The 12,289-nt window shown below is 45.2% G+C and overlaps 3 protein-coding genes across 3 annotated transcripts; 1 reads left to right on the top strand and 2 right to left on the bottom strand.

Annotated features, from left to right (window-relative positions):
- Positions 1 to 1,786: 1,786 nt before the first annotated feature.
- Positions 1,787 to 2,756, top strand: Pmar_PMAR019582 (conserved hypothetical protein; the record flags this gene model as incomplete). The annotated part of the gene is made up of 7 exons (XM_002772303.1): positions 1,787 to 1,862; positions 1,908 to 2,015; positions 2,153 to 2,233; positions 2,281 to 2,352; positions 2,435 to 2,510; positions 2,562 to 2,643; positions 2,691 to 2,756. The coding sequence occupies 7 exons, from the start codon at positions 1,787 to 1,789 to the stop codon at positions 2,754 to 2,756; spliced, it is 561 nt and encodes a 186-aa protein (XP_002772349.1).
- A 168-nt stretch (positions 2,757 to 2,924) lies between these two features.
- Positions 2,925 to 3,649, bottom strand: Pmar_PMAR019581 (conserved hypothetical protein). The gene is made up of 4 exons (XM_002772302.1): positions 3,460 to 3,649; positions 3,259 to 3,415; positions 3,130 to 3,208; positions 2,925 to 3,076 (listed from the first exon to the last, which is right to left on the bottom strand). The coding sequence occupies exons 1-4, from the start codon at positions 3,618 to 3,620 to the stop codon at positions 2,994 to 2,996; spliced, it is 480 nt and encodes a 159-aa protein (XP_002772348.1). The 5' UTR covers positions 3,621 to 3,649; the 3' UTR covers positions 2,925 to 2,993.
- A 1,591-nt stretch (positions 3,650 to 5,240) lies between these two features.
- Pmar_PMAR019580 (Biotin--protein ligase, putative) lies at positions 5,241 to 8,018 on the bottom strand. Its single transcript, XM_002772301.1, has 7 exons — positions 7,922 to 8,018; positions 7,485 to 7,620; positions 7,057 to 7,164; positions 5,931 to 5,995; positions 5,754 to 5,874; positions 5,536 to 5,662; positions 5,241 to 5,429 (listed from the first exon to the last, which is right to left on the bottom strand). The coding sequence occupies exons 1-7, from the start codon at positions 8,001 to 8,003 to the stop codon at positions 5,259 to 5,261; spliced, it is 810 nt and encodes a 269-aa protein (XP_002772347.1). The 5' UTR covers positions 8,004 to 8,018; the 3' UTR covers positions 5,241 to 5,258.
- Between the last annotated feature and the right edge of the window lie 4,271 nt (positions 8,019 to 12,289).

Raw genomic sequence — 12,289 nt, 5'->3', positions numbered from 1 at the left:
ATGAGGTGATTCAGTATAATCGCATATATATCCACCAATTTACGGTATAACATGTTTGTCCTGAACATAATTTCTACCGACTAAAGTATAAGATACCGATATATTAAGTTCATAATAAATTTAAAAACTAAAATTATCATCATAAACCAGCACCTTACTCATAACCTATCGTTTAGTACTTCCCATCCTGTATTTGGGACACCATATTGAAATAGCCTTCGGGTTTCTGTACTGGTATGATGAACATCGGGCACGCCAACGCACTGGCAAACAGAATGAAGACCCAGATTATCACACAGGAGGTACTTTTTATGGAAAATATCCCATTCGGGTTTGGCCATAACTGCACCGATCGACCGAGACTTCTCATTGATATGCTCCAACCACATCGATCCTAAATGGGAGTCGAGTTCGACTATGACTTCTTATACCACTGAGATGACTCTTCTCAGAAACATTCGGGAATTTCACGAAAGTTTCGCCTCGGAGTCCACCTGAATACGTGTTGAGAAATATGCTCGCTTTCTTCAACTGCATTAAAGAGTTTCCTCGTAAACCATAAAAGTTCATATACGAACTAGGGTAGAAATATGGGGATACCAATAGAAATTTCCCAAATTGCTCTCAGGTTCTGAGGCTCAGAATTTGGATGTCACCAAAATATGTAGTTTATCATGTGCATATTCTCTCACCCTGTTTACAAGTAGAATATATGCAAATGATGGCTAAACAGTCCACGTCGGAGGAAAAAATCCCTCAGTTCCCATTGAGAACCTCCACGTCGCAAATTATTAGTAGAGATTTCAGAAAGTTAGTACCGAACAAATCGATAGTACTCAACGATTAGGTATTCGTGAAATTAGTTTTCTAATGGGATCCGAATGAAACGAATATGGAGACTTTTCATATGTAATCTCAGCCACAGTACTCGATAAGTGGGTTTTGACGAAGATTGATAAGTTCTCCCCAAATTTAGGCAGGTTTTTCAAAAACCGGAAACCTTTCCCGATTATCTGCACATTTTTTTCGTGTTTACAATAAGTCTTAGAGTAGCGAAATATACCTAAGTCGTTCAATTCCACACGGAGCTGACAGAAATTTTCAATTGGTTTTACGCCTTTAAAAGAAGTTTTTTAATCCCTCAGCTATACGAAGACTAGGATGAAGTTTAAGATCAGTAAATGACAGAATTTCAACTATATGGGGAACAACACGATTCGACTCGCAAAAAATTCTTCCTTTTTGGGAACCACGAAGTGTTTCATTTTATGTGATACAGGACTGTCACTACTTATCTTGACTGGATCCTCACGCTCGAACAGCGGCAATCTTACGATCTCGTTTAACTTCTTGGGGAGGGGCATTGTGAAGGTAGTCCGTACCCATTTAGGTGCCGCTGTGCAAGCACGAGAAAGTAATCTTGACATCTGGGGAAGCAAAACCAACAAACTAAAGACACTATCCTCATGGTCATGTGGAATTCAGAATCGATTCGGGGATCGTATTACAAGTGTGAGAAGCGATTATGGAATCGATTTTAAGTTTCAAGATCGGCTTGTTGACGACCCCTAGGCACAATGTAGTTATATCATACCACTCCTTCAACACTTCTGTATCGCATATCTGACATCCTATCAAACAAGACCCAGAACGAAGACTAATCATTGAAGTCAGCTTCGACCCGGGTTCGATCCCGGGACCGGTCGTTTTCCGGAAACAATTGAGCCGCCGAATCATCATAGCCGTCGGATGCGTAGTTTATCCACAGTTATCAATTCCACTGTAAATGTCGGCTAGTCTCGCTGGTGAACTCTTCGAGAAGTGGGATTTGACCTTCCCAGAAAAGACCACGAAAAAAGAGGGTATAAACTCATCGTTTACTCCCTTCGCACTCGAACGCTCATCAGCCCTTCCTGACCCCACAGGGTTTAAGTGGAAACTACAGCAATCGGGAGAGGCTGCAGGGCAACAGGCCATTCAGAAGCTTGCTCAACAAAAGGCTATTCTGGAGAAGCGTAGTTGTTCTTGCTATCCCTACTACTACTACTACTACTACTACTACTACTACTACTACTACTACTACTACTACTACTACTACTACTTTTGCTGCTGCTGCTACTACTATTACTATTACTACTAGTACTACTATTAGGTGCATGGGAGACTGCGATCAGCCCGGCCAAGTCAATATTCATGAATCTGTTCATGCTATGGATGAGCGGTTCCGGCCCTGGTGAATATCTCATGTTTTAGGTAGCAGTTATACCATTCCCCTCTCAGGTTTGTTCAGTATCCTCATTGTCGGCTATGCTACGATGAATACCGTGAAGAGTCTTGCTAAGTGCAACCAAGGTAAGTGAGTCACGAAGCGATGCCGTGAACTCCCTTTAATACTTGAAATCGATTTCGGTGTGCTTATCGTTCCACTTGTCAGTTTTCGACCAGTTTGCAGCTGCCAACGTGTTGCTCCAAAAGCTAGCCTACATCGGCATCAACGTCGCTATCCTAGCGTAACAAACTGTCGATAGTTTACTCAGGGATGAGATCAAGTCTTTGATCAGATACTTGGGGAATCATGCCGCGAACATGGGTATCCTACCGATTGCCAGTGGGGACTGGATTCAGTTCATACCCGAGCAACGAGTAACCTCCAAGCACTGTCTCTTTGAATGATGTAGTTTCTTCCACAGGTAGTAGAATCAGCCCGACCTATAGATGCGCGCTTGCTCGTTGAGGGTGTTGCCGGTGGGGTCTAAGCCTTTATTTACTTGCAGTTTCATCTAGCCGAGTATAGTGTTCAGTACACACGACAGGGGTATGCGTCGAATAATAGAAGCCATTCCCTATGCATGACATTTTCTTACACGGCAATTTCCCGCTTTACATCTAGTCATATTACACTTGGAGAACGAAACATCACGACATGTGAAAAGGACTCAGATAAGTCTAAATGACCTCGGTCACTCTTGAAAAATTCTCGGACATAAAAATGTTCAGAGATATTTCAATATATCCTTGGCCAGAGTGCAGGAGGCGCCTACGTTATCGGGCTCGACCTCGATAGCTGCGATGCTCCCTGACAGCAAGAATGGCTCAACACTAACAAGTATACCTTTCTAAGGAGCCTACCGTCCCTGATGATAGCAGCGAATCGCTTGCATCTGACGTTTCCGAGGACCGGAGTCACATCGAAATCAACTCCCAGAGCCTGATGGGATATCGTGCAAACAGCGAGCACTAGGATGGTGAGAAACTGACCTTAGCGGTATCAGCTTTAATGTCGGCGAGCATGTGTATCTTGCCCCCGGCCCCTGTGGCCTTACCCCAAGCTTGCATCACGAAACTGTCATTGACGGCCATGCAGGCAATAACCTCGACGCCCTTACCCTTCAGCTGATCGTAGTCTTTGAGATAGCTGAGCAAACAGACTTACCGTAGAGAGTCATCATAGTAATCTACCTGGGCAAGTGGGTCTGGTCACAAGTAGGTGTGAAGGCTCCTGGGACTCCAAAAAGGATACCGGTCTTTTTCCCGAAAACGTCATTCAAAGTCTTCTTATCGTCCGGGCTGGTCTCGAAGAGTACAGTGTCGGGGAGCGGGGAGCCAACAGCGATTACCATATCGGGGAAACACAAGAGAATCAACTTCAAATCAATTCACCTTGGAGCTAGTAGCGATGAACGGTTCTCGCTCGCCTGCGTGCAATGCACGCATGTCCAACGCTTACCGTTACCATATACCCAAGAGGAACACTCGATAGAGATATCGATCGTTGTCAGGCCATGAACAGTCGAGTAATGGTCCCCTCAAGGGAAGCGGTAAACTGGATGCAAGTGACGCGTATGACAATGTACGACCCAGAATGCTAAACTCCATCATCAAGGAGCCTGGTACATACTCTGCAGTTTGGTTGTCCCCCACCGGCGGGAGAACGTTCCTTAACCGCTCAACAACCATTGCTGGAATAAGAAACTTAAATATCGTCATGGTACAATTAGTACTTGTTGTACCTGCAATACAATATTTCTCAACATGTCCCGGTATCAGCAAAGGATTTTTCTTTGGATTTCTGCTTTCTCGAAAGGTGTCAAAGGAGCTTCTGAACGCCAATACCGCTTGATTCACCACCTCGAGCTAACAAGTGGGCTATATGAAGATAATAATTCCAAGTTCCAAAAACGACTCGAGAAATTTCCAACAAACACGAAAGAGAACCGGCAAGAAGCACAGCTCAGCAAAACCTACTTTTTCTTTTTCATTCGCATAAACTTCCACCGTCGAAACTTCTTATTCGTCTCAACTGAAAACAGCCGTTGCATACTTCCAAATCATCAATACAGTAACTCACAAGCATAGATAGCTAGTGGCTGAGGAGTCGTCGTCGAGGCCTTGACCACAGTCGATGCAGCCTTACCGACGATATCAAGCCGCCGTGCGGTTCTGATCCCTAGATACCACATAGTGTCAACTGAGACTACGAAACCGTTTCGTGAAGGTGATGAAGGTTCCCCTTTTATTAGCTGGGTATATCCTTATCAAAACATATTACCGGTTGTTATAATGTAATGATTAAAATGAATAAATACTTCAGGTCTATTATTAATCATAAATATTAATAAAATATTCACACCTCAATTCATAATTAGAATTCAACAATGAATTTCTTGGGAAACACCGCGAGAAAACCTTGTCTTCTTACTTGGCGGAAGTACAAAACAATTACACTTGGAAATGGATTGCGTTAAAAAACAAAAATCATGGATGGGCGAGTTCATATCAAATTGATCTACAAGAGTGAATCAGAGCGAAGGTCAGCGATAGATGACAGCTGCCATTATGGACGAGCAGCAAAAGCGTAGAGCTCTTCTACTTAGCCGACTCAAATACCAGAGATATATCACCGCAAGAACCACATCCTGAAAACAATACAAATTGAGCTTTAGGGGTACATTCCAACAGATATTTTTAACATTTCCACGGCTAACAACTGACCTCCAGCAAGCTCTTTGTCTTGGTGAGCCAAACCCATAAGATAACAGCGCATAGGCAACAGAGGAGGGGAATCATGCGTGATGGAGTAAACTGGAAAAAGAGAAAACTAACTCTTCACAAGCCAGCCCACAGTTCTGAACATGCGAACTTGTAAATAAACGACCCCAGTCGAGACGATACTCACAATTGACCATGGACCAGCCCATCCTCATTGAAAGACTACAAAAAACTCGTAGAGGTGAGAAAAGCTGTGAAATACTTCTGTGCTACTTGGTAGGATTATGAACAAGATCAAGAAGCAACTGGCGGGCAAGTATCTTCAATTTCTTCTCTGTGCGGAACATGGATTCGCATACCCCATATTTCGTGAGATTCTCGTCATCTAACTCGGCAAGCTCCTCGGGCAGCACCTCAAAGTGGACTCCGGAGAGTATAGCCTGAGAAGGGGGCAAACCCGTGAGCTATGAACTCTCAACTTCTGAGTAGAACAAAGACAGCCCGGAGACGATTATAATAGGTGATATGTCTTAGATAGGTCCTCACCTTTCCACTCCCAACAGGGCACCTCAATATAGCGGGCTCACCACTAGAGGCGTAGCGGTAGAGGACTTCACTACGACAGTCTCGAGGAAACTGCGAGGAGGGAAAACTCGGCCCACCGTTGAAATACCTGGGATAAAGACCAATCCAGCAGCAGGAAATTCTTCCAAAAAGGAAGTAGTTATCTGGTGAACGAAAGCGTCCAAGTACCATGCACTTACGCAAATATGGGTCCTCTAGGAAACTCAGAGTCATCACTGCCCTCATCGACCAGCTCAGCTGCTCGTGCGCCAGAATTTGAATCATACTTGTATGCCGCCAAATGAGGACCCACCGCCGGACCTGATAACGGCTCCATTTCACCACGTTGACGGAGAATCCCAAATGAGACATCTTGCCTGTGTGGAAGGCGAGCTCTCTGGGGCCGAGCACTTCTAAAGGTCCACCCTTGTCAAACACGCAACTGAAAAATGCGCGTTTCTACTCAATCACGAGCCTTTCGAAAATAACCGACTGGGCTTGAAAAATGCGAGACGGTTGAGGTTAGATTTTCGATATGTTGTTTGCACACGAACTTCGTGTCACGAAGCAACGGTTATAGAAACACAGCGAACACAACAACAAAGATTTTATCCTGTATTTCATAAGACGGAATAGCTACTGGTGAGTCACAAGTTGTGATAGATACACGTAACGCATCCGTGCCAACAAGTCCGTGGAACAAATTCGTCCTCACTCAATGACCAGTATAGATTGCACGGACGAGTCGTATGATACGACGCGTATATCACAAGTGAATGGAGCTATGAGTAACGTGCTGTTTCCCCATACGACACCGTGTCTGATAGAGATGTGCCAGTCCTTCGTTGATTCCGATACCGTCGATGTAAATGCTCCACTACCAGTTGTCGCAGCAGAGGTACATTCTACCATATATGAACTTATCAGGGCAGATCTCATCAGTGCACGTGGACTACTATGTCCACTATGGAAAAAATCAAAGCATACAGGTCTATGAACTAGTAAGACGCTACTAGCGTCCCAATAGTTACTAACCAGCATTGATAGAATCCATCTTGTGAGTAACAAATTGTAACCGAGTTGGGTTGTTCAAGCATTCTAGCACGGTTCGTGTTGCACAGACCGGTGCCTCAGCCAGCTCGATAGACCGATCGATTCGAGATGGCCGATCCATTGAGCGAATCGAGTCGATCCGCATTGTAGACTCCTCGTGAACATCTCACAGCCTTCTTGGATGGTGCGGTAGGACTCTCACCGTAGAACTGGAATGTGCCATGTCTTGAAATTTTCAAGTTGAAAATCTACCACAAGATCTCCATGGGAAAATTGTTTTATTCGTGGAACATACATCACCATGCATATTCCCGTTCACAGTGAATCAATAAGATCACCAGTGAATGATTGACCAAGACCAAGGGTGAGGGTCGGGAAAAGCTCTTCCGACTCCATATTTTCATTTGGCCACTTGGCTAGAAGATTTGTAACCACTTTTGATGAACTTACGCACTAGATCCGAAGTAGGATCCTGCACATGTCCCGAGGAATGATCCACCATCTTCAACGAAGGTGCGAATTAACCGGCAGCCTTTTCCATTAAGATCCTGAACCCACCTGAGGGCGACACAAGTCAGATATACCCAGAGCCGCTAAGGCAACTTCTCTCGGAGTGAAATCCGAATTTTTGCAAACAGGAGTCGCACAGCTCCACCGAAATAACTATGATACACAGCTAGGAAGATCCAACATTGAAACCAAGGCAGCAAACAAAACACAAGCTCATGTAATATTCAGATAACACAAGGAACGACGAACCCCCTGGACATCGCAGGAAGCGCATAGTTCCAAAGATAGTGATATCATAGCAACTTAAGCCAAATTCCGCGCGGATAAGGTATTAAACTGATAAATCAATAATATTCGAACCAACTCACGGTGAATCTGCTCCTCCAGGTATGATCAGAAGACGGCAATTATTCGTCCATCCCCCATCGAGAAGCTCTTGACAGCTGATCCGGAATACTGGGAATCCCTCGGGACCCAAAACATCTTTGACCAGTTCTTCAGTGCCTAGAAAAGTATTGCATACTCGACAGCGAGACCGGTGTAACGTTAATCGCAAAGATTCGAGCCGCATGAGCACTCCAGGCCGCTTTAGATATTTCTACATCACGTAATGAACCGCATAAACCCAATATTAGTTATAAGACGTTTATGCAATGCAATGAGTAACTGCAGATTTACTGTCTTTCTGCGATAGCTGCATACGGAATGCCTCATAGCAAGCGATGAACTGAACGGATGTATATACTGAAGAACCAGGGAGTACCCTTGAGAACGATCAGAGTAACTTGCTTCGCCCAACTACTACGTCTGATGCTCTCTTTCCCAGCACCTCTGCCAGCGTAAATGTAGACTTCACCTCGACCCTCTGAGTAGGGATGCTCCACCATCGTCAAATAAAACTTTCCAAAGAGCCTCATCGAGCCCATCCAAGCTTCCCGCCGACCTTCACTTTGACTTAACACCACCCATTCAGTCAATCAACAGCAGTCACATGACTTGTGGCACAGGAAACTCCATAAGTACACACTAATCCACAACCAACGATACAATCCGGCATCTCCAAAACGTTTATTGATACAGTTGCAGGAGTAGTCGATGCACCATGCTTCACCAATAGTGTTCCAAGGGCTAAAGCAGAAGTTGTAGCCGAGTTACCTCAGCAACGACACACTCGGATTTCCAGCTCGACAAATCAACGAGTTCCTGGATACATCCACACATGCGTGTGGGTGCAAGGACCGCTTACTCTATAAGCTGAGGACCTCACAGGAATGATGGGGATTACTCGAAGCACTATACCCAAACAGAAAACACGACGGCTCTACCGTTTGAGCATTCACGAAAAAGCCAAACGGATCAGTAGACCAGCGCTCTAACCACTCGACCAAAATGTTTCAACGACCATGCCGAGTAATCATCCCTCTACTACTAGGAACATGATAAAATAGTTCCTCCAACAAGTCGGTCACAGCCTTCGCACTAGGATCTTTCGAATCATATCCTCGCTGGTCCTCTCCCGCTGGCGCCACCGGTCTGATGAAGCCTTCATCATGAACCCGAACTTCATCATGAAGGGTTGCCATTGTTAGTAAGAAATCCTCAACGGTCGATCTGAGATGCACTTTAGAATGCGAAGCACATGTCGATGTTGAGTACCTTCACCACGTGGCCGTATGCCGGCGGGATTGCGCTCTCTCTAAGCATCTCTAACGTTAGAGGCAGATAGCGGATAGTGTGATCAAGAACTCTGTCCCGGGACCTATTCCGCATCTTACCCAGACTACCTCAAGATACGCGTAGACCATGCAAGTGCTTCACGCAGTTCACTTGGGAATGGGCTGGCCGCTGCGTGCATTCGGCCCGGAAGATACTATGTAAGTACCACATTCCATGGTAACTAGTACAGATCCCCGGATCGATTCCCAGCAAAAATGTTACTCTATTCAATTGTCAAAAAATCGATAAACTTGAATTTATATACTAGAATTCATCCCCAGTCGACAAATGCGAACCCACAGTTGGTTATGAGTTCCACAATCACTCAACAACCCTGAATATTCATGATCAACACTTCGGGGTAGATCACGGAGTTACTACGGAGAGCTGAGGGAACACTCTCGAATACACCATTACGACAAAAGTCAACATGCGTACAGTCGATCTCGCAGGGCAGGAGGAGGATTCTCATTCGATCAAGCACGAGGTGAATTGCGCAGCGAGCGGAGCGTTTTCTCTCACTTCACGCTAACTTTGTGCGTGCGTGCGTGCGTGCGTATGCAATTGTCCAGCCCGATCCACAATAGATATGAAAACGTATGAACCACCATTCGAAAGCTCCCGGTCTGGGGATCTTGCAAAGAATATGAAACCCTGCATACTCGACCAACTCGTCAGCAGCTGCTCCGAAAACCGACGAAAATTAAAGGCCTAGTGCTAACTATCACTAGCCCCGAACGTCAATGTTCGTGGTGGAGTCCTACGTTGCCTACCTTCGTTGTGTCTATAACGGTTCGCTTGCTTTGGTTGATAAAACATATCTGCGGTATAACTTTCGGAAGCCGTTCTTGAGGAAGCAGCGTTAGGAACTCCTACTTGCGAGGTTCGCCTCTCCTCAAGGAGCACTTCCGAAGTTATATGCCCACTATGTACACGTATTATGTACATGCTTCTATTCTCATAGAAGCAAATTCTATCTTGAGGACGGCACGGAGATTCTAGACTCTGCGCAGTGTATGATATTATGATTAGTTGTGCGAGTGATTGAAGGGTATCTTGATGTCGAGCGTGCAAGATACAAAATAGGTTCGCTAGCGTTACATTTTTGGGCAGTTACATTTCCACCTTTTTTCATAATGTTCGAATCAATTCTGCCATCCTTGAGTCCAATTGAGAGCTTCGTCTCTCAACAATCGTCTATCCCGTAAGAGCTTTCTCTTCCTCCTCCTTTCCCTCTCTCACTTCCCTACTCAGACTCTCACCGCCTTCTACCCCAAAGCTACACCCACTGCCCTCTCCGCCCGACCCTCCAGCCTTTTCTCTGCCACCTAGTTATGTCCAGTATCTTGCCTTACTCCTTCTCTCACAGAGCGAGTAAGTCTACTACTACTACTACTACTACTACTACTTCTTGAGGCTCGCTGTCATTGACTAACTCTATACAACTAAATTGGGTGTTAATTCCCCCAACAGAGTGCCTCGTGTGTGAACTTTTTTCTTGCATAGCAACTCGGGGATTTCCTATCAATCTTCGGCCACCCTCCCTACGTTTGCATGAATGTTTATTGCCCATCTTCCCGTACTTGTCGGTTCATGCGGGTTACTGCATTCTCTCTGTCAGACTCTTCGGGGACGCCACAGACTATCCGAGCAGCACTTTTTCGACCAACCGGGTGGGTAGAAAACTCCATAGCTTTTGGACAGCATCGTTGATTCCCTTCAGATGTCTGCCCAAGACGAGCCTATAGACGTGTCGCTGCTCTCTCTGGAGTAAGTAGAGTTGTATCATCTCAAGTGCGGAAGTCCATGCCTTGATATATCTCTGATTTCCATATACGTATGTACATATTGCTGAGCATCATATTTCCTTCCACATTGTGACAGCTCTTCTCAGCATCTCTCCGCTAAGACTCAACCTAAGGCGTCTCTGGCTATTCCCGAATGATTGTCAATCATTGTTCATTGTCAGGACTTCACCAGCTCGGAGGAGTTCGGGAAGAACGCCCGAATTTTTTGGTTGAGACGGTCTGATCACCGTGCAATACTATACTGTAAAGCTTTCTCCCTTGCCTTGAGTGCTTAGACATACCGTTCTCGACACGCATTGCCGTGAGCGAGTTCTTTTGTGGAATATATTGGTCTTGTTACAAGACGTGTGTTGTGGCTGAGGCCAGATCGCCATTTCTGTTAAGGGCTTAATGCCCATTGATGCGTCTAACTTCGTCTTCGTTTCAAGGAAGTCATTGTACGTAGCTTTACTGAGGCGGCCACGCGTCCCTCAGAAGCAAATTTCTGACTATTCTCCGAGTTGTGTTATTCTCGGCGCTTCGCAGGATCGTCGAAATCGTTCAGCAGTAGTGTAGTTGGCTCCCGGCAAGAGTGTTTATCTTCTGTTGTTGTCCAGCGGTGTGTTGACTTCACCTTGCGGCGTCACACAGAGAAGCTCAGTGCCGCCTTGTCTCTGACTTTATTGATGGAAATTGCAATTCCAAGCAGTGTTTGAGTTCAAGTTTGAATACAATCCATTTACACCAGGACGCCCTCGAACGTTCTCGGATAGGATGAATGTGATGCTCATTGGTTTCAACTTGGATTCAATAGTATAAGGGAACACAACAACTCATCGGAGGACAAGAGTATTGATATAAGCACGAAGTCTAGTAGGATGGACAATAGGAAATATGAGCACATCCCGCGAACTGAGAACATCACATCGACTGAGATTGAAAGGAGCGATGCGAGGCTACAATAAGGAAGTCGACCATGTTAGATCACTGGTTGAATGAACCCTCCTCGCGAGAACGTCGTCCACTTGAGCAGGTCAGCGTCATGTCCACCTCCACAGAGAATTGGCAGCTATCTCCAGTCAGTGTTGGAAAAATTGTCTGCTTCCCTCAGCGTATCTCAGGAGTTTCCTCATCAAATATAGAAGCTCATATACCAATCGTCGTAGAAGTGTACAGAAACCGGCAAAAACATTTAAAAATTTTCTCAGATTTCCATATCCTTACTAACACATGGAGTCCGATGTTATTAAGATCTCCGAATTTACGAAGCAGATTCTCATCAGTCGCGATATCAACATATGTATGTTCCGGTGAAAAGTTCAGACTCTCCTCTCGAGGGTGTACCGGAATACTCTCTGTGCACGTTGCGAGGTCTAAATTTCACGAGTTACACATTAAACACATAAACACATTACACATTCAACACATTAAAGTCACAAAAGTCTAAATTTCACGAGCAGTGTTTTGCCCGAATCGGAAACCCCAACAAAACCAAATTTCTGAAATGTCATTTCGTAGTCCTCGTAGTGCTCGAGGAAATGACATTTAGTGAACGCATTCAGATTTCGACAATGAACGGGTAGAAGGGTTACGCATGCTCATCACTCGAGCATCATTGACGCGAACACAACAGAGGAGGTTGTATCACATATTTGAAGGAGTAGCACTAG

This window comes from Perkinsus marinus, assembly GCF_000006405.1.
Source record: "Perkinsus marinus ATCC 50983 genomic scaffold scf_1104296961438, whole genome shotgun sequence".
Classification (NCBI taxonomy): domain Eukaryota; phylum Perkinsozoa; order Perkinsida; family Perkinsidae; genus Perkinsus; species Perkinsus marinus.
The sequence above is the reverse complement of the archived record's forward strand: the minus strand, read 5'-3'. Positions and strand labels throughout refer to the sequence as shown.

What these genes read in the sequence shown, in the direction of transcription:
- Pmar_PMAR019581 (XM_002772302.1), bottom strand. Translation starts at nt 3,620, where the DNA reads ATGGTAATCGCTGTTGGCTCCCCGCTCCCCGACACTGTACTCTTCGAG. An exon ending in TTAAAGCTGATACCGCTAAG is followed by an intron (nt 3,209 to 3,258) that starts GTCAGTTTCTCA and finishes ATATCCCATCAG; the next exon opens with GCTCTGGGAGTTGATTTCGA. An exon ending in CGCTGCTATCATCAGGGACG is followed by an intron (nt 3,077 to 3,129) that starts GTAGGCTCCTTA and finishes TCTTGCTGTCAG; the next exon opens with GGAGCATCGCAGCTATCGAG.
- Pmar_PMAR019580 (XM_002772301.1), bottom strand. Translation starts at nt 8,003, where the DNA reads ATGGTGGAGCATCCCTACTCAGAGGGTCGAGGTGAAGTCTACATTTAC. An exon ending in TCCTACTTCGGATCTAGTGC is followed by an intron (nt 5,996 to 7,056) that starts GTAAGTTCATCA and finishes CGCATTTTTCAG; the next exon opens with TTGCGTGTTTGACAAGGGTG. An exon ending in GCCCTGTTGGGAGTGGAAAG is followed by an intron (nt 5,430 to 5,535) that starts GTGAGGACCTAT and finishes CCCCCTTCTCAG; the next exon opens with GCTATACTCTCCGGAGTCCA.